This window comes from Lonchura striata, chromosome 25, assembly GCF_050655825.1.
Source record: "Lonchura striata isolate lonStrDom1 chromosome 25, ASM5065582v1, whole genome shotgun sequence".
Taxonomy (NCBI): Eukaryota; Metazoa; Chordata; class Aves; order Passeriformes; family Estrildidae; genus Lonchura; species Lonchura striata.
In genome coordinates this window covers 4686295-4705442 of record NC_140727.1, presented here as the reverse complement: position 1 = coordinate 4705442, position 19148 = coordinate 4686295, and the positions used below count along the sequence as shown (strand labels likewise).

Below are 19148 nucleotides of genomic sequence, written 5' to 3'. Positions count from 1 at the left end.
GGCTTTGAGCAGCTCAGGAGGAGCTTGTGGAGGTTAGGGAGGGATTCCTGAGCTGAGGAGATCCCAGGAGATTCCAGGAGCTCCAGGGAGGGATTCCCGATACCAGGAAAACCCCAGGAGATCCCAGGAGCTCCAGGGAGGGATTCCCGATCCCAGGAGATTCCAGGAGATTCCAGGGAGGGATTCCCAAGCCGAGGAGATCCCAGGAGATTCCAGGAGCTCCAGGGAGGGATTCCTGAGCTGAGGAGATGCCAGGAGAACCCCAGGTGCTCCAGGGACGGACTCCCGATCCCAGGAGATCCCAGGAGCTCCAGGGAGGGATTCCCAATCCTGGGAGCACCCCAGGAGCCCCAGGGAGGGATTCCCGATCCCAGGAAATTCCAGGAGCTCCGAGGAGAGATTCCCGAGCCGAGGAGATCCCAGGAGATTCCAGGAGCTCCAGGGAGGGATTCCCGATACCAGGAAATTCCAGGAGCTCCGAGGAGGGATTCACAAGCCGAGGAGATTCCCAGGAGATTCCAGGAGCTCCAGGGAGAGATTCCCAAGCCGAGGAGATCCCAGGAGATTCCAGGAGATCCCAGGGAGGGATTCCCGTGCTGAGGAGATCCCAGGAGATTCCTGGTGCTCCAGGGAGGGATTCCCAATCCTGGGAGCACCCCACGAGCCCCAGGGAGGGATTCCCGACCCGAGGAGATCCCAGGAGAACCCCAGGTGCTCCAGGGACGGATTCCTGATCCCAGGAGATCCCAGGAGCTCAGGGGAGGGATTCCCAATCCCAGGAAAACCCCAGGAGATCCCAGGAGCTCCAGGGACGGATTCTCGATCCCAGGAGATCCCAGGAGCTCCGGGGAGGAATTCCCGAGCCGAGGAGATCCCGGGAGAGCCCCGGAATTCCGGCCTTTCCTTTTTCTGCGGGAGTTCAGATCTGATAAAACAGACTAAAAACGCAATTCAACGTTTCCCTCCGCTGGTCATGACGTGCAAATTCAGCAGCTGAAGGGATTAATTTCTTATTTAAATTTGCTCTGGTTTAGGCATGAAGTTGGTTTAGAAGTTTAAAAGGAGTTAAGGGTTGGTGGAGCAGAAAATGAACTTTCCCGTTGCAGTCTGAAAGCAATTGGAATTGATATGTATTTTAGGAATGTACTTTTCCAAAATGTTCAGACTTAAATTTTGTATAGAATATTAAAAAAAAACCAAACCAAACAAACAAAAAAACCCAACAAAACCACAACCTGAAATTTCCTGGGGATGAGCAAGTTTTAACCCGTCCCATGAATCAGAGCCCTTTATTAAATGTCTCAATTTATTATTCCTTGGGAATTTCACTCAATCTTTCTCTAATTAACAAGAAGTGCTATAAATTAGGTTTCCACCTAATGACCGAACTCTTTCTTCAGTTCTTCCCTGTGTTTTTAGGCACAGAAGTGAATTCCTGTTTCTGCTCAATTTCACATTTTCAGGGTTTGGGACACGCAAATTTTGCATTAATTTGGATCATTGAAGGGCCTTTGGAAAATGTCCTGCATTTGCTGAACTTCCCAGGAGAATTCCTGGCCTTTCACTGTCCCTCAGCACTTTGGGAGGTGCTTTGGTCACTCGGAAATTATCTGACCAATGTAAACAGCAACAAAATTAAATTTATTTGCCCATGTCACACCTTCAATTAAAATAATTGGTTTCCTCTCCATCAGGGGTCATTATTCTGTTGTCAGCTCAACCTGAAAACATAAAAAGCCACATTTTTTTTTTTTTTGTCTTAGAAATCTTTTTGGCTCCTCCTCAGCTTTAGTGATGAAATCCAGATTTCAAAACAGACAAGGGAATTTAACGAGGAGTTAAAATGATAAAATCATTTTGCAGCAGATCTTGTTAATGCCGATTTTCACCCTTCCCAGCACAAATCAAGAGGCTTTTTGAAAATTCAGCAAATACCTTCCTGTATGACCTTCCCCCGCAGTGAGCCACGCCTCATTTGCATATTAAATGAGGATAATGACAGACACTGGGGAAGTGCTGAGCCTCATCAGAATTTCTGGTATCAGCGCCGTCCCAAAACAGTCATTAGCATTTCCTTTGGCAATGTTTGGATTATTTAAACCCTCCCGGTTTAAAGAATTCCTCAAGGATCACAAGCAGAACGGGGAAGGGAGCCCCGGGGCCAAGGGAGGGTTTTCCTTATTTCAATTATTGATATTTATTTATAATTCCTGCCATCCCTTGGAGCAGAGTGACAGAGATCCTGCTGGAAAATGCCACCACAGCAGGTCAGGGAGCAATTCCTGCCTCAGGAAAATCCCTCCCGAGGGGAATGTCCAGCCCTTTGTGCTCTCCAGCCCACCCGAGGCAGGAAAATAATTTGACAATTTTAACTCCTGTGAGTTTTGGAGACCTGGATTTCATCCCTAAAGATGAGGAGGACACCAGAAGTTTTTTTTAAGGCAAAAGAGAAGATCTTTGGCTCGTTATTACGGACATGGAACCACGGAAGGGGTTGGGTTGGAAGGACCACATATCCCACTATCCCAGGTTGCTCCAAGCCGTGTCCACCCTGGCCTTGGACCCTTCCAGGGATGGGGAATCCATGGAATAACCTGACACCCCCACAGGGAACAATTCCTTCCCAAAATCCCACCCAAATTTCCCCTCTGTCCCCCTGACCCCATTCCCTGTGTCCTGTCCCTGCAGTTCCTGAGGAAAAGTCCCTCTCCAGCTTCTCTGGAGCCCCCGCAGATCCTGGGGGGGCTCTGGGGTCTCCACAGACATTCCCAACATTCCCAACATCCCCAGCATTCCCAACATTCCCAGCCTGGATCCATCGGGGAGGGGCTCCGGTCCCTTTATCAACCTCGTGGTCTCCTCTGGACTCGCTCCAATGATTCCATGTCCATTTTACTTTGGGGACACCAGAACTGAGCTCAGCATTCCCGGTGGGATCCCACCAGAGAGACCAGAGGGGGAGAAGCCCCGTCCTCACCCCCTGCCCATGGATGCAGCCCAGGACAGGGAGGGATTCTGGGCTGAGCTCACGCCGCCAGCTCATGCCCATGGATCTCATCATAAACCTTATAAATATCAGACACCTGAATGATATCACAAGACACAGCTCAAACGAGTTTTTCCAATCATTTCATCTGGGAAAAAAAATAGAAAAAAAAACCCAAAACCCTCACATCATAAAAATTAACCACATTTCTCAGATGCTGCTTTAATTGATCCTATGCCTTGGCCTGCACATCTCCTAGGATAAATTATAGGCAGAAGAAACTGAAAGAATCAATGGAATGCCTGTCATTAATTGTGACGGACATCCCGGAGTGCTCAGGGTAATTCTCCTCCTCTTCCCGGCTGTTTTACGTCACCCCAAAATGTGCAGTGCCCACCTCCCTGGTGGGGCCACGAGGTAAAGAACCAATCCGTGGGCTCACAGCTGACCAGGAATTGGGGCTGGAGCTGTTCTGTGTAGCCTCCAGCCCCATTCCCAGATGTCCTCTGGGTGCTTTCCCAGAAATCCCTCTGTCCTGGAAAGCTTGGAGATGAAAGAATCTCCCCGGCTGTAATCACAGTGCTCAACCCCAGGAATTCCAAAATTGTCCTAAATGCGGAGGAAAACAATTATAGCAATTGGGCTGCTGATGTACTTCCCAAATTTGTCCCATGACTAAGGGGAGCTCTCGGGGAACTGCTCCAACCTCCACAATGGGAATATAAAAATGCTCCCCAGCCCGGTGCTCCTCACACGGCTCCTCTTGGTTTACTCTTCCCACTGAACTCGGTAAGTCCAGATCCCCTTCTGGAGGATCCTTGAATCTGGGGGGAATCCTTTGCTCACGGGTGTTTTCTCCTGGATGTTTTCAATCTGGGGGACATCAACCCATGGACATTCCCATGTCTTTGGAACGATGGGAAGCTGAGTTAGAAGTTCTGGAGTTCTGAGTTTCTTTTTTTCCTGTGGTGACACCTGGAATTTTGAGGCCTGGGCAGAGTGGTTGTGCAAGGAGGAAATGGCTTTTTGTGGCAGGATGTTGCAATGGAGAACATGGAAAAGTCCCAGGAATTGTTTTTGTCCCTCTGGAGTCCCTGGGGCAGCTCTGAGCTGCAGGTTTTAAACCCTCTCTGTCCAGCAGAGTGTCCTTGCTAGAACTGGCACTGACAAAGCCGGTGTTGCCCAGGAGAAGGAATCGTTTATATGCCAAGATTAAAACCAGACAGGGAGGCTGGAGACTTAATGAACTCCTTGAGTTGTGCATTTCCAAGAACTCCAGGAACGCTGGGAGGGATTCCAGTCAGACACCGGGACTCCTTCACTGAGATGGGATTTACCTCAGCCTGTCCCAGGAGCCTGGACATCATACACACACAAATCCCTTCTTCAGGGATTTTTTTTTTTTCTTGGAAAGGGTTTTCGGGATTTGGAAGGGAGGTTTGGAGTCTCCATCCCAAGGAAGGACTGGACGTGGCACTCGGAGCTCTGGGCTGGGGATTGGTGCAGGTTGGACTCGATCTTGGAGGTCTTTTCCAACCTCAATGATCTTGGGATGCTGGGGTTCTGGAATCCGGGGATCCTGGCGTTCTGGGATCCCAAGATCCTGGAATTCTGGAATCCTGGGGTTCTGGAATCCTGAAATTCATGGTTTCTGGAATCCTGGGATTCTGGAATTCTGGGAATCTAGGACATGAAATTCCTCCACAAACCTGAGGGATTCCACCCAACCACACCTCGCTCACACCACGACTCTGCCCTTACAAACCCTTTTTTTCTCCCCCATTTTCTCCTGTCCTGTTCCAGGCTCACCTCCACCCCTGCACCCCACCATGTCCTGCTGCTACTCCCCGTGCTGCTACTCCCCGTGCTGCTACACCCTGTGCTGCTCCCCCTGCTACCGCACCTGCACCCGCACCTACAGCTGCACCCCGTCCATCTCCCGCATCCTGAGCTGCTACCGCCGCTCCTACGGCAGCTGCTGCACCTCCCGGCGCTGCACCACGCGCTACTGCTACCCCTCGTGCTGCTCCTACTCCTGCTGCTACCCCTGCTGCTGATCCCAGGGAAATCCCCACGAACGGACCCGCGCCCACGGAAGACGAACGGATGAGCCCGAAGTTGATGTTCGCACAAGTGTGGAGCCGCCACGGTGAAGTCACCACGAGTGGGGGCTTTGCTGTGCTCTGAAACCTCTTGGAATTTCTGGTTTTGTTGTTGTCTCTGTCTCCTTCTTCCTGCCTTTCTCAACTCTCCTGATATTCTGCATTTAAACCCTCCCACAGCCCCTTCAGCAACGGGAGGGGCGATCTGCAATTCATGTGAAACTTCTCAGAGTTGCTGCAATGGGGCTGGAGGACCTCTGTGAAATTAGATTTGGTGTCATCTGCATTTTCAATAAGCACTTCCAGCACGGCGCTGCAGCCCTGGGTGAGGGAGCGTTACGGCTGTCTCGCCTTTGATCTGCGTTTACGAGGACCTGAAGGATGAACAACACAACTTCAGCAAAAAGGAATCTTCTGGAGTGCAGTGACTCATCTCCCAGAGCTGCCTCCAGCATCCCAAAACTATAATCTTTCTGTATCCGTGCCAGCTCTTTTTCTTGTTCTATTAAATACTTTCTGCATTTGAAAAAAAACCTCTGGTGATCCAGTTGTTTTCTTGCCTGTGTCCTTGGTTTGGGTGGATATTCTGGGAGCTGTGGAATTCTGAAGGGATATTTTGGACTCGAATCTGTGTCCAGCTCTGGGTCCCTCATGGCAAGGGGGCATTGAGGGGCTGGAGAATGTCCAGGGAAGGGAACGGGGCTGGAGCAGCTGGAAAAGGGAATGGAGAATCCTGAGGGATCTGGGGGGGTTCAGCTTGGTAAAAAAGGGGGATCCAGGTCAAATTTTGGGCTCTTCAAAGGGGAATTTGGGATATGATCCTAGGAAACGGGGACAGGACAAGAGGGAACAGCCTCAAGCTGTGCCAGGGGAGGCTCAGGTTGGACACAAGGAGAAATTTCCTCCTGGTCAGGTCTTGAAAGGGTCTGTCCAAGAGGAATGAGGACATTTCAATTGGTTTTTAGTCTTTGGAAGTATTTGTCTTTTTCCCCCCACTTTCTCCCCCTATTTTCTGGCTTTTAGACCTTGGATTTAGTGAGTTATTGCAACTGCACTCCTAAAAATGGATTTTATTCAGCTCAAATGGACTCTCTTCTGTTCTGTGTGGAAGACCAAGGGGGCAGTTTGAGTTTTCCAAGCCAATATGCACACAAGCAAAGCCACCACCATTTCTTCTTGTCCTGTCTCTGTTCCCTGGGATCAGATCCCAAAATTCCCCCTTGAAGAGCCTAAAATTTCCCTTGGAACCCCCTTTTCTCCAGGTTGAAACCCCCCCAGCTCCCTCAGGATTGTCCTTTTCCTTTTCCATCTGCTCCAGCTCCATTCTCTTATCTGGACACGCTCCTGCCCCTCCATGTCCACCTTGGCATGAGAGGCCCAGAATTGGACACAGGATTCAGGTCCAACCTCACCAGTGTTCCCTTTGACATCTCAAGTCCTTAAACTCACAAAGTTCATAATTTTGTCTCCCAATCCTTTTGCTGAGAAGGATTTATATTTGTGCGACCTCCACCCAGTTCCTGGAATTCACTTAAATTTAAAATAAGCATAAAAAAAGAGAAAACATGTTGCTGAGGCTTCCTCAGGATTTTGGATACCAAAGACTTCAAGCTCTTTGAGAAACTTAAATGACAAATAAACCCAGAAATGCTGAATTGATGCAGAAAAAAGCCTTTAATAGGAATGAAAGGTAGAGGTAACTTTAAATGGATACAGAACGGAAAGACCACACTCCCAAAGTCATATGACACCCACACACCCACATCATCCAGTCAGAGGGAACGTTTTGTACAGCACTGCCAAAAACACGGAGTTTGGTTTGCTCAGAGGATTGAGGAGAAGGTCTGGGCCGAGAGGAGACTCGGGGCAGCGGGATGAAGGCAAATCACCGCCAGCCCTCCAGCAGCAGCGCGGAGCTCTCGGAGCACCGCGGCCGTGCCTCTAGTCCCCAAAACTCTGCCCACCCGCGGTCGCCGGCGCCGGACTCTTCATCAATCCCACCAAACCCGGGCTGGGTTTTGGAGTGGCTCCTTCTGCCTTTAGCAGCTGTAGCAGCCCCCCAAGCCGAACCTTTGGCCGTAGCGGTAGCCGAAGGGGTACCCGTAGCGGCCGGAGTAGTACCCGGGGTATCCATAGCAGTCCCCGGAGCCGAAGAAGCCCCGGTAGCCCCCATAGAGCCCCCCGGAGCTGTAGCAGTCCCCAGAGCCGAAGATGCCCCGGTAGCCGTACAAGTTGCCGTAGCCGTAGCGGTCCCCGCAGCCGTAGAGGCCGCGGGAGCCGTAGAGGCTCCCGTAGCTCCGATAGCCACAGGGGCTCCCGCAGTCGTAGCCACGGTAGCCGTAGAGACCCCCGTAGTAGCAGTCATCGTCACACTGGCCTTGGAGGAAAGTCATCTTTGGGAGATGGAGGTAAAATCTGCAACGGGGAGGAAAGGAGGAGTAGTAAATACTCCAAGGAGTAGTAGCAACCTGAGAGCCCAAAATCTTCCTCACCGGTCCCGTGAGAACAGAGCAGAGGAAAAATAATGACCTCAGCTCCTCCTTACACCCCATTTGTATAATCTGCTCATCTACTCACTGCCTTTAAATCATTTTATATTCTATATTAATGTAGATTCAATATAGTCATATTAAACTATTTCTGTATTCCTCGGACTGGCAGAACCCCTGATGGAATTAGTGGCCACAGATCAAAATCTTGCTGCTGCTTCAGGGTCTTTTCTGAGAGAACGTGAGTAGGAATTAGCAACTCTAACTTTCTTTTAGTATATCAGTTTTTCATGGAGCTCTGCATTCCTGACTCCATCAGGAAAGTGTTCCCAGAATTTTCCTGTGATAACACCCCTCAGGTTCTGGGTCCATCACTCTCAGGCCCATTTCAGAGCTTTCCACCCATTTAAATTTGCACCTGGAAATGCTGAGAGCCCACAGAAGAAACCATGGAGCACGGACACACATGAGAACCTCTGTGCAGCCAGACAGACCCAAAATCCCACTTAAAATAGGAGATTTAAGGAAAAACCCATCAAGAGTCATGGTGGGGAAGCCCTTTCCTACCTCTGCTGTCCTAAAAATCCCTTATCAGGGAACCCAGGTGCCAACAGGACCACGAAAGTTCCACCTGCAGCTTTAAAAGTTTGACCCAGCAAGCCCAGGTAAAAGGAACAGCAAAACCTGACAGTTCAGAGGAGCCAAAACCCCAGCCAAAATTCTGAAAGGAAAATTCCCAGTCCAGGAGGAGAAAGGAGGAAAAGCTTACCGAGTTCACTGGGTGGAGAAGGCAGGAGAACTGATGAGGAGCTCTGAGCTCCAAGCCCTTTTTATACTCCTGATTTGCCCTCCTGGCTTATCTCAGACGCCCCGTGGATTCAAAAGGTTTGGAGTCCTACTGGTTGGCAAACAAATTTGCCTGTACACGTCATATCTTCAATTAATGTAATTTTCCTCATTGTTTGGGATTATTACTGTGTTCCTGTATGTCCCATATATTACAGGTTTCTTTCATCTTAACGCTTTCTGGGCCAGCAACATTCCTGATACCATTTTATTGCCTCCGTTGTCAAATCCAAAATTTTTTTCATATTATAGAAAAGCCGTTCCTGATTTCTCAAGGTCATTGGTGAGAGAAAAATTTTCAGTAAAAAAAGGAAGACATTCCCACATGTTTAAAAGTATTTGTGCTTGGTAGAAAGGAGCACCACAGGATTTTATTTAAAGGAATTGTAAATGTAGGGACTTTACATTAAACCTCATCAACTTCAGGATAAAGGAACATAACTGTAAATAAATCTTAATTCCAAAGTGCTCCTGAATCAAAGCCATGCTGCTGCAGGAGCAGGAAGGATGTTTTTCACAAAAATCCCACTGCATTTTTTACAGAGTCATTCACTGGAGGGTTTGACCCCAGTTCAGCACAGCAAAGTGGAGAATTCAAGCCTCAACTTGATCTGGCAATATAGAAATGATCAGGATTAGCACTAAAAGAGCATTAAATGAACTCTAAAAGAACCCTGCTGGTATTTTTTTCCACACAGAATCACCACGTGTAGAAGTTGCGATAGGGAGGAACTCTGAAGTTTAGGGCAGAGCTCCTTGGGTGACCTTCACCTAATTTCTGGCATCAATTTGAATATAAAATAAGCGTAATAATGAGCAAGCAGGATGCTGAGGCTTCCTCCAAATTTTGAATACCAAAGCACTTCATAAACATTCATTAATGTTTTCAATCTGCAAAGTGTTGATGGATTTAAATATTAATAGTACTCCACCAAGAGACTCCTCCAGATTTAATAATATGGTCAAGGTCCCCAAGGTCTCCGCTGCCTGAGCCTTGTTAAGGTGATGCTCTTCCATGAAAGCCAAAAAAGTATCTCAAAAAAATCACTTAAAATAGGAAGAAATATTTGGGAAAGCCCACAGGGTGGTTGGAAAATGTTTTTCGGTTGTTATTGGAGAAGCTGGGGTACAAGCCCAGTGGGAGACCTCCACCATGAAGGTCACGGGGATGCTGACTTCAGGCTCCTCAATCCTCAGCACACCAAAGCAAAGCCTCTCACTTTGTCCTCCATGAGCGGCACCGGAGGCGCCAAAGCCAAGCCAATGGCGCCAAAGCCAAGCCAATGGCGCCAAAGCCAAGCCAATGGCGCCAAAGCCAAGCCAATGGCGCCAAAGCCAAGCCAATGGCACCAAAGCCAAGCCAATGGCACCAAAGCCAAGCCAATGGCGCCAAAGCCAAGCCAATGGCGCCAAAGCCAAGCCAATGGCGCCAAAGCCAAGCCAATGGCACCAAAGCCAAGCCAATGGACCACCTATGAGGCCAACGCCTTAATAATCCGAATATTTCCCCAAGTTAATATCTCCCCAGATTAATAAATATTCCTCAAGTATCTCTCCACTTAGCCACAAGGAATTCAGGGCAATATCCCTAGAAATGCTTTAAGATTAAAGAAGTTCTAAAGGATTTGCGTTGGCGCCGCAACGCCAAACATGGTTAAAGATGAAAATGGTTGTGACGTAGGTTGGAGGAATAAGGAGGCGGGTGACACACTTTGGAAGGTATAAATATGGACCCCCGAATCCGAAAAGTCATCCGCTCCTCTCAGCTTCTCCTCTCAACTGCTCTTCGTGAAGCACAGGTCTGTACTGACTCTACTCTCTTATTTTATGCATTTGTTTCTCCAAATATTTCTTTATAAGTAAATTTATTTTTGAAAATATGAATATGGATATTAATATGAATATATATTAAATGTATCGTGTTTATTTATTTATTTAATAAGTCCTGCTGTCGACATATATTTATACAATGTTAAAATACAAACCCGTGTCTTTGTGCAGGTACAGAGATTCTGTAAGAAATTTCTTGTCATTTTAGAGCCAGCAGCAAACACAAAATTCCCTGGAGTCTCAAGGAATTGCTCCACTCAAAGCTTTTTGCTCTTCTTTCCTGTGTTTTTGTAGCATTAGGCTTTAAAGCCCTGAAAACTGGAAATTTTCTATCACAGTCTTGTAGTAAGAAGCCACTTTCAGTTCTGGGTTATATTTATTGCATTTTTCTTTCATTTATTACATTTATCTGATTTCTGGGGTGGGAAAGCTCAGCTCTCAGCTGGCAAAACCCTCATTCGCTACATTTAGTCAGCAGTTTCCAAACGTTGATGTGGAAAAAAAGTAGCGAAGTTGTTTGGGATTGAGGAGATTACAAAAATAAACGAGTTAATTAAGAGGGTGAAGCCAATGCACAGGTGGGACTGAGTCGGAGCCTTTGCTCTGCCCTCAGCAGCCCATAAATTTTGTTTCTGGGTGTGTGTTCCAGGCTCTCCTAATCAACAAGGATTAATTCCTTCAAGGATTGCTGAAACATGTTGTCTCCAGAGTGGCAGTGGAAACTTTGGTGGCTTTGGCAGCTCCAACTTCCGGCCCGGGTGCTCCTTCAGCTTCTGCAGGGACCAGTGCCAAGATGTGACCCCGTCTGGCTTCAAGGGCGTCTGCCAGCCTGCTGGGAGCACGAGTGGCACCGTCTACGCCAGCCTCAATGGGGACATGGTTGGGAAGATGGTTGGGAAGATCGAAGGGCTCTCTGGGTTCCTGGGTTGCTTGAGTAACTTGGAAACATGGGAGTAAGTTTCCCCTTCTCTGTTCAGTTTGGGGAGACAGTCGTCCGAGGTGCTCCCAGCAGGGGTAGCATCCACAGGATGAAATGCCGGTCACGGATTCATGGCTTTGGTTCTGGTGATGAGGAATGCCGAGCGCTCACGTCTCCGGCTCTGGGGGTGTGTGGGTGCTAGGCTGTGTAGGATATCCATGTATAACCCTCTGTAGTTCTCCTGTCTTTCCAGCTGTCACTCTCAAAGGGCTGAGGCATCTTTAGAGCACTTTGGTGGAGTAGAAAGAGACTTTTGGGGTGAGGAAAGCGCTTTTTGAGTTCATCCGCAGCCACTTCGTGCTGCCACAGCAGTGGGAGTTTCTACAACAAAATCCATCTTTGTTCAACTCTGACCAAAGTCAACTTTTAGCAGAAGAGCTCCTGTTTTCTGTCCCTGCTGCACCTCACCTGACAGTGAAGAAGAAAGAAACACATTTGAACTGGCAAACTCCACCATTTCCACCAGGAAAAACATCCCTCACCATCGGGAACGCTCTGCTTGCCAAAGCCCCTTTTGCATCTCTGTCAACCTCTGCTTTCTGATCCTCACTGCTTCTCATTTCCAATAAAATCACTCTGGTTAGAAGCTACAAATGTCTGCTTTGTTTTTGTCTGGGCACTTTAAAGGGACCCCCAGCCACCCTCGGGAGCTCTTCAATGAGAGGGCAGTCCAGATTCCAGATGTCACCACACCTCCACCTCAATGGCTCCTGCCCTGACTCATTGCCCCCAGCAGAAGAAGAAACCATAACTAGCCCTTGACCTTGGGTTTGCCCAAATATTTCACCAGAAAGAGGCATCACTCGGTTGATGTAGCCCCCAGAGAGGTTCCTGGAGCAACGGGGTTCGTGCTTGGGTGGTAAACCACAAAAACGAGAGACTGAGGGGGAATCTCCAAGGCCGATTGGTGGAACTCCTGATGGAATTAGAGGCCACAGATCAAAACCTTGCTGCTGCTTCAGGGTTTTTTTTCTGAGACAACATGGGTAGGAATTACCAGCCCTAAATTTCTTTTAGAATATCAGCTTTTCATGGAGCTCTGCATTCCTGACTCCATCAGAAAAGTCTTTCCAAAATTTTCCTGTGATAACAGGAAAAACATTGGTGATACAGACACCCAAGAGAAAAGACCAAAGGCAACCAAGCCATGGCCAGCTGCTGGAAGGTTCAGCTCCTCTGCAAATGGAGCAACCGGTTCTTCAGGGAGCTCCTGCCAGCCCCTGCCATGCCCCTGCAGGAGCCCTGGCTTGGGTTTGGCATGCTAAAGATGATTTAGGTCTAAAATATTACAGATTATTTAGATCTGGAGAGCTAAAGATTATTTAGGTCTAAAATATTAAGGATTATTTAGATTTAGAGAGCTAAAGATGATTTAGGTCTAAAATATTAAGGATTATTTAGATTTAGAGAGCTAAAGATGATTTAGGTCTAAAATATTAAGGATTATTTAGATTTAGAGAGCTAAAGATGATTTAGGTCTAAAATATTATTTAGATTTAGAATAATTAGGATTATTTAGGTTTTGAATACTAAGGATTATTTAGATTTAGAATGTTTAAAACTATTCAGACTTCAAATACTAAAGATTATTTACATGTAGAATATTAAAAATATTAAATTAATATTAAAAATTATTAAGGTTTAGAATATTAAAGATGATTTAGGTTTAGAATACTAAAGATGATAGGTGTTTCAACAAGCAGAGCCCAGGCAGAGCTGCCTGGATCCCCCGTGAGCCCAGCTCCACATCAAAGAGCTCAGCAGGAGTCACAAATGTTATTGCAGGAGTGACTGTGAGGGGTCACCTCTGGGCTGATTTCCTACAAATAGCCATGGCTACCTCTCCTCTCGCCATGGTGGCCTCCTGCAGAAGCATTTCTGCATTTCCCAGCTCTCAGAGCAAAGCAGAAGAAAGGCTCAAGAAAATAATTAAGGGAGGAGGTCGGAGAAGCCATTCCATGGGCAGAAACCCAGTCCCAGTCAGCAGAAACGCTGATCCTCCAGCCCAACATCCATTTCTTTCCATCGTGTCATTGATTGCCCCAAAACTCCAACCTGGAGCCAGCTCCAAGGAGCAGAGATGAGCTACAGAGCTCCATTTCCTTGTCTGGGCAGGAGCAGCCCCAGCCACCAGGGAGGTCTGGTCTGATTCCTCAGTGCCCCAGTTTGAGCAGGACAGCTCCAGACGGGGGTGCCCCAGGAAGGGGAGGTGACGGAGGAGCCTCCCCCCAAGCAGAGCACGGCCCCAGTAAATCAGAGCAGCTCTTTGAAAGTGGCAAAGCCTTTAAGAGAGGTTTTGCAACCCTTCTGCTGTCAGCAGCGAAGTGGGCTGGGTTCCCCGGGGAAAGCGTTAGGAAATGGTGGAGTCTCCCAGCACGGCAAGCTCAGCTTATCTCCCCAAGATGCCTCTGGCACACAAAGCCTTCTCCTTCCTGCACGGAGAGTGTGGAAGGGCTTGGACAGCCTTGCACAGGAGGGGAGTTGGAATAAAACCCAGGAAGTCAAAGATTTGGGTGAAATTCTGTCTCCTTTGGTCCCCACTTAACCTCCATCCTTGCCCAAGGTTGCCAGCACAGCACCATTTATGATGTCCTTCCCTCCTGACGTCCCCCTCGGATCATTCCCAAGGCACTTTCCCTGGAGACAGAACCACAAGTGGTGATTTCCTGCCAGTCCCAGCCCTGTCACCCACCGTCATCTCCTGCCACAACGCTGACCTGGAGCCACCTGCCTCCCGCCTCACTTCCCCTTCCTGCTTTGAATGTCACAGCTCCAAGGGCGTCCCTCTGCTCCAGGGACCCAGGGCACCCCCAGGATCTCCTCCTCTGCTGCAGGTCAACCTTCTGCAGACACTGGAGTGCAAAATTCCTCACCCCAGATGCTCCCGCGGCAGGAGTCACCAAACAGGGACGGGACGTTTCCTCAGCTGTTCATTCCAGCTCGTCAGGAGAATTCAGGAAGTGCCAGATCATCCTGGAATTGCAGCCCAGACCCCTCCCAGGGCCTCCCAAGCATCGGCTGACAACACCAAAGCTCATTCTCCATGGATCTGTCCTGATGTCTCAGGAACATTTGAGTTTCTCCTACACCTGTTCTGGGTGGGTGAAGAGACCTTAAAGATCATCCCATTCCAGGTGGCTCCAAGCTGGCCTGGGACTCTTCCAGAGATGGGGAACCCATGGAATATCCTGTGCCAGGGCCTCACATAGAAGAATCCCTTCCCAATATCCAACCTAAATTTCCCCTCTTTCGGTCTGAACCAATTCCCCCTTTCCTGTCGCTCCAGTTCCCGACCATCAGCTCCTCCACAGCTTCTTTGATCTCTCCCAGATCCTAAAACCTGAATTCTTCCATGTCCTGAGGTTCAGGAAAAGTGGGGATGGTGAGAGGAAATTGTGGCCTGGCTGCGATATTATCATAACAGGCGACAGCCAGGCAATTTAAATAACTGAAAACCAACTCCTGTAATTCCATTCCGACTCAGAGATGTGTTCATTGCGGAATTATCCATTTAAATGTTCCCTTGGGAACCGACCACAGGGCTGATGCCACAGGAGCTGCCTCCAGCACAAAGATTCCCTGCTCAGGATCTTCCCTAAAGACTAAACCTGTCCCATATGAGAAGTTAGGCACATGATTATGGCCCAAACTGGACTAAATTTTCAAATTATTTGTTAAAGAGTGCAGCCTTTTAGGAGAAGGGAAAGTGGGGCATGGAACAGGAAAAAAAATGGCAACAAGAGAAACAAGAATTTCAAAATTTGCCATATTTAAATGGATATTGTTAACCTATAATTATCATTAAACTGAAAAAATAGGCTCAATAATTAAGAGATTAAGATAATTAAGGGAACCTAAGAGATCTTAGCAAATGTTACTATCTTAAAAAGGCATTGAATCTTCTTAGTGAGACACCTGGTATCTCTAGTCCTGTGAAAGGACACTTCACACCAGGGGCTTTTCTAGCAAAATGAATAATAATGTATCAAAAATAGTTCTATCAAAACCCACTGGCAGAATTCCATCACTTCACTGATTTTTCTGGTTTGTGGTAAATGCAGATCTCAATTTCGGCCATGAAAGAGCATCTTGAGAAGTGTAAGTAAGATGCATTCCCAAATAATCCCAACAACAAATGCTTTTGAGATTTGGGGGATTTTTCCCCCGGATTTTGAAGTTTGGGGGATTTCCCTTTTGTAAGGATTATGTGGTTGGGGAGAATCTGGTTTAATCACCTGCTCCAGAGCTCGCCAGCATTAATTATACATTATTACAGTGCCTGGGCGACTTTGTTTTCCTTCCACATAGGGATAATAATTCCCGAAAGAGTGACTACCCCGGAATAATGCCACATTCCCACGTCACCCTGCAATCCTTAAGGGCACTGGCGCTGTTCCTCACACACTACATAACATTTCAAACACAGCCAGGAGAGCTTTATTACCAATTTATTCCCCAAGAAATCACCAATTTCATGAGGGACCATCAGAATCGTGTCCAGGTTATTCTGGTTATTGAAGGGGGAGCGTGTTCAGGAATGGGAATGGGGCTGGAGCAGCTGGAAAAGGGAGTGGAGGATCCTGAGGGAGCTGGGGGGGCTCAGCCTGGAGAAAAGGGGGATCCAGGGGGAATTTGGGATCTGCCAGGGGGGATTTGGGATCTGATCCCAGGGGGCGGGAATGCAATAAGAGAGAATGGCCTCGAGCTGTGCCAGAGGAGGCTCAGGGTGGGAAATTTGGGGAAATTCCTCTTAGAAAGGGCGGCCAGGCCTTGGAAGGGGCTCAGGGAGGGTTGGAGTGTCCACCCCTGGAGGTATCCGAGGAAGGACTGGACACTGGTCTGGGTGAGCAGGTGGGGCTTGGGCACAGCAGGGACTCTGTGGTCCTGGAGGGCTTTTCCAACCCTGTGCTCTGCTCCTGTCACTTCCACAATCCCCAGGACACCAGGAGCAGGAGCCAGGAAAGCCAATACTGAGCAAAAACCTCCATGGAGACTGGGAATGCAGGGAGGGAAGGGACAGCTGTGGCCATGCAGAGGAGATGCACCTGCAGACCCTGGCCAGATCCCTCAGGAATTTGGCTCTCCTGGTGACAGGATGGGGTTGGTGGAGCAGGACAAGGACAGGGGACACACAGAGACACCCAAACGCCAGTAACCTGCTGTGACATCTGGTTTAATGAGGAAGAACAGGTGAGACACAGCACAGGTTACAAACTGCCCACAAGCCGTGGTTTGATCCGGGGTGACTCAGGGAAAGTCTGTGGTTGCTCCTCCTGTGGTGATGGCCAGCCTTGATCACACAGCACAGCAGCAGAGCAGGGGCTGGGGCGTTGCAGAAGCGTTTTTATCCATCAGTAGCCATGGAAAGAGCTCAGAAATCGATCTGAAGGCAGTCTTGGAGCAGATCCTTGACATTGCCACAGTCACAGAAGCACAGAATGGTTTGGGTGGGATTTTAAAGATGATCCAGCCCCACCCCTGCCATGGGCAGGGAGCTTTCCAATATCCCAGGTTGCTCCAAGCCTCATCCAGCCTGGACTTGGAAACTTCCAGAGGGATGGGGCAGCCACAGCTTCCCTGGGCAACCTGTGCCAGGGCCTCACAGGAAACAATTCCCTCCTAATTTCTCCCTAAAATCTAATCTAAATCTACTATCCGCGGGAAGCCACAGAGATCCCGATAAGCCCTCAGGGAATGAGGAACAGCCCATAGCTTTGAGAACAGAGCCTTTGGAAAGAGAGGAAAGCTTTAGAGAAAGAAAACCAGGAAGGGTAGAAGGATGGAAATGGATTTTTGAGGCATCCAAAGATGGTTTTAATGAACGCCGTACCCCAGAGCTCGGCCGTGGAGCCGCGTCCTGCCGGTCACCCTCGTCCAGCGGCCACTTTAGCAGCAGGGTCTGCAGCTGCCCACGGGGTACCCCCGGCCCCACCTGGCACCACCATAAACTTGGGCAGCTCCAGGGGTTCGGGCAGCACCAAAAGCACCTCCAACAACAGCTCCGACACCGGCTCCGACACCGGCCCCGACACCGGCTCCGACACCGGCTCCGACACCGGCTCCGACTTCGGGGACTCCCACGGAGCCCACGGCGCTCTGCTGGGGGAAGGTGCTGAGGATGGGCCCGGGGAAGGTGACGACCACAGGGGGAGGGTAAATGACCACCGTGGAGTCAGGGCACTGCCGGACACAGGGCTCGTTGCAGGAGTCGGCCACGGGCTGGGGCACGGCCACGCCGCAGGGGGAGGCGCTGCCGTCGGTGCAGGGGCTCAGGGACTGAACCATGGCTCGGCGATGGGGATCTGTGGGGCAAGGCAAGAGCAGGACAATAAAACCAAATTCACATCGGTTTCATAATCAAACATGAGGATAAAAGGCTATGAAGAGGCTCAAGGGACAGCACCCAAAATACGTCCCTGAATTGTGTGCTGACCAAAAATGGAAAGAGTTTTCGTGGAATATGACTTAGATTTCAGTCAGATCTGCATTTCCCAGTGACTGAACAGTCACAAATGGATTCATTTGCACAATCCCAGAGTGGCTGAGGTTGGAAAAGCCCTCCAGGATCACAGAGTCCAACCTGTGATCAACCCCCACCTTCCCAACCAGACCAGAGCACCAAGTGCCACATCCAGTGGTTCCCACCAGCAGAATGTCAGACTGATCCCAAAACTGTGCTCGAAGACTTGGTTAGAGGAGGAATTCAGGAGCTCAGGAGTTCAGGAATTTAGGAATTCACTTACCTACAGCACCAGAGAGTGAGACAAGAGAAGTGATGGTGCGAGATGTGAAGTCGAGCACTTTTATACCCGGCCTCAAAGTGCCCAGCACGTGAATCACCCACATGCAGAACTTCCTAATCAATTATTAACCACGATTCTTTCCAGATCCAGCTTTGCTAACGGATGGCAATTGTTTTAGATAAATCACTCTTGCTAATTACTGGTTTGTCCTTGTGTCCTGCATGACCTGTCCTTTACTGCCTTCCCCACTCTGCAATTTCAGCTTTATAGGGAGGGGGTTCTTTGTCTCTGCATCTCAAAGGCAAAATGTTTATGGGGTTTAGGCTTGGTCTTCTCCATGACTGGACTCATTCCTTGGCAGGGGGGAACCAGGCATTTTTCTGGATAAAAATGTCCTTGATTCAGCCCAGAAGAGCTGAAAAAGGGAGGGATAAACTGGAGTTCTGGGTTCTTGAATGAAATATTTGATGGAAGATGAATAACCTGTGTTCTGGGTCCATTAGATTAATAAAAATCTGATCAAAGCTCTGGCTCACTGAAAAAATCCTGAAATTTATAGTTATAGACCCAAATAAGTCAAGACACCTTTTTCAACCCAACAATGAGTACCCAATTCTTTTACATGTTTTAACAATAAAACAGAAAGAAAGACAAGACCACATTTAATATCACATTAAAACCCCCACATTTTCAAAACCATAAATCATGACTGGATTTGGGGAATGGCAAAAAGAGCCATAAATGGGGTGTGACCGAGGCAAGACCTTGTCAGGCATTTTTTCCATGGAGTCACTTCTCTGACCAAAGGGCACCTGAGGCTGCTGGAAGAGCTGACGTCGGGAACAACAACTGGGAGACGCCTCTGGAATCCCAGCTGCTGATGAATCCCTGCTGGTTGGGGTTATCATCCTGCTAAACCTGAGGAGGAGGCTCCGGGACAGATGCCCAGGGTGGCATCGGTGTGAGCTGGACAGACACTCCCACCACAGCAACCACCCCATTCTGGTTCTCATTCAATTTAAAATACAAAAGTATTTTCCTACTTCTACTATTTTTTATTAAACCTCTCCTCAAGGCCCTCTCACTGGGGTTGGAAGGGGCTTCCAAGACCATCCCATTCCACCTTCCAGTGTCCCAGGTTACTCCAAGCCCTGTCCATCCTGGTCTTGGACA

General features: G+C 48.7%; 1 protein-coding gene across 1 annotated transcript; it reads right to left on the bottom strand.

Moving 5' to 3' along the window:
- Window positions 1-4586: 4586 nt before the first annotated feature.
- LOC146765424 (uncharacterized) lies at window positions 4587-18561 on the bottom strand. Its single transcript, XM_085560438.1, has 2 exons — window positions 17127-18561; window positions 4587-7657 (listed from the first exon to the last, which is right to left on the bottom strand). Exons 1-2 carry the CDS (start codon window positions 17515-17517, stop codon window positions 7128-7130), a joined length of 921 nt encoding a protein of 306 aa, XP_085416564.1. The 5' UTR covers window positions 17518-18561; the 3' UTR covers window positions 4587-7127.
- Between the last annotated feature and the right edge of the window lie 587 nt (window positions 18562-19148).

Coding starts and splice junctions, on each gene's coding strand:
- LOC146765424 (XM_085560438.1), bottom strand. CDS start 17,517: ATGGTTCAGTCCCTGAGCCCCTGCACCGACGGCAGCGCCTCCCCCTGC. Junction 7,658..17,126: donor CGTGGGCAGCTGCAGACCCT/GCTGCTAAAGTG, acceptor GGCAGTGAGTAG/ATGAGCAGATTATACAAATG.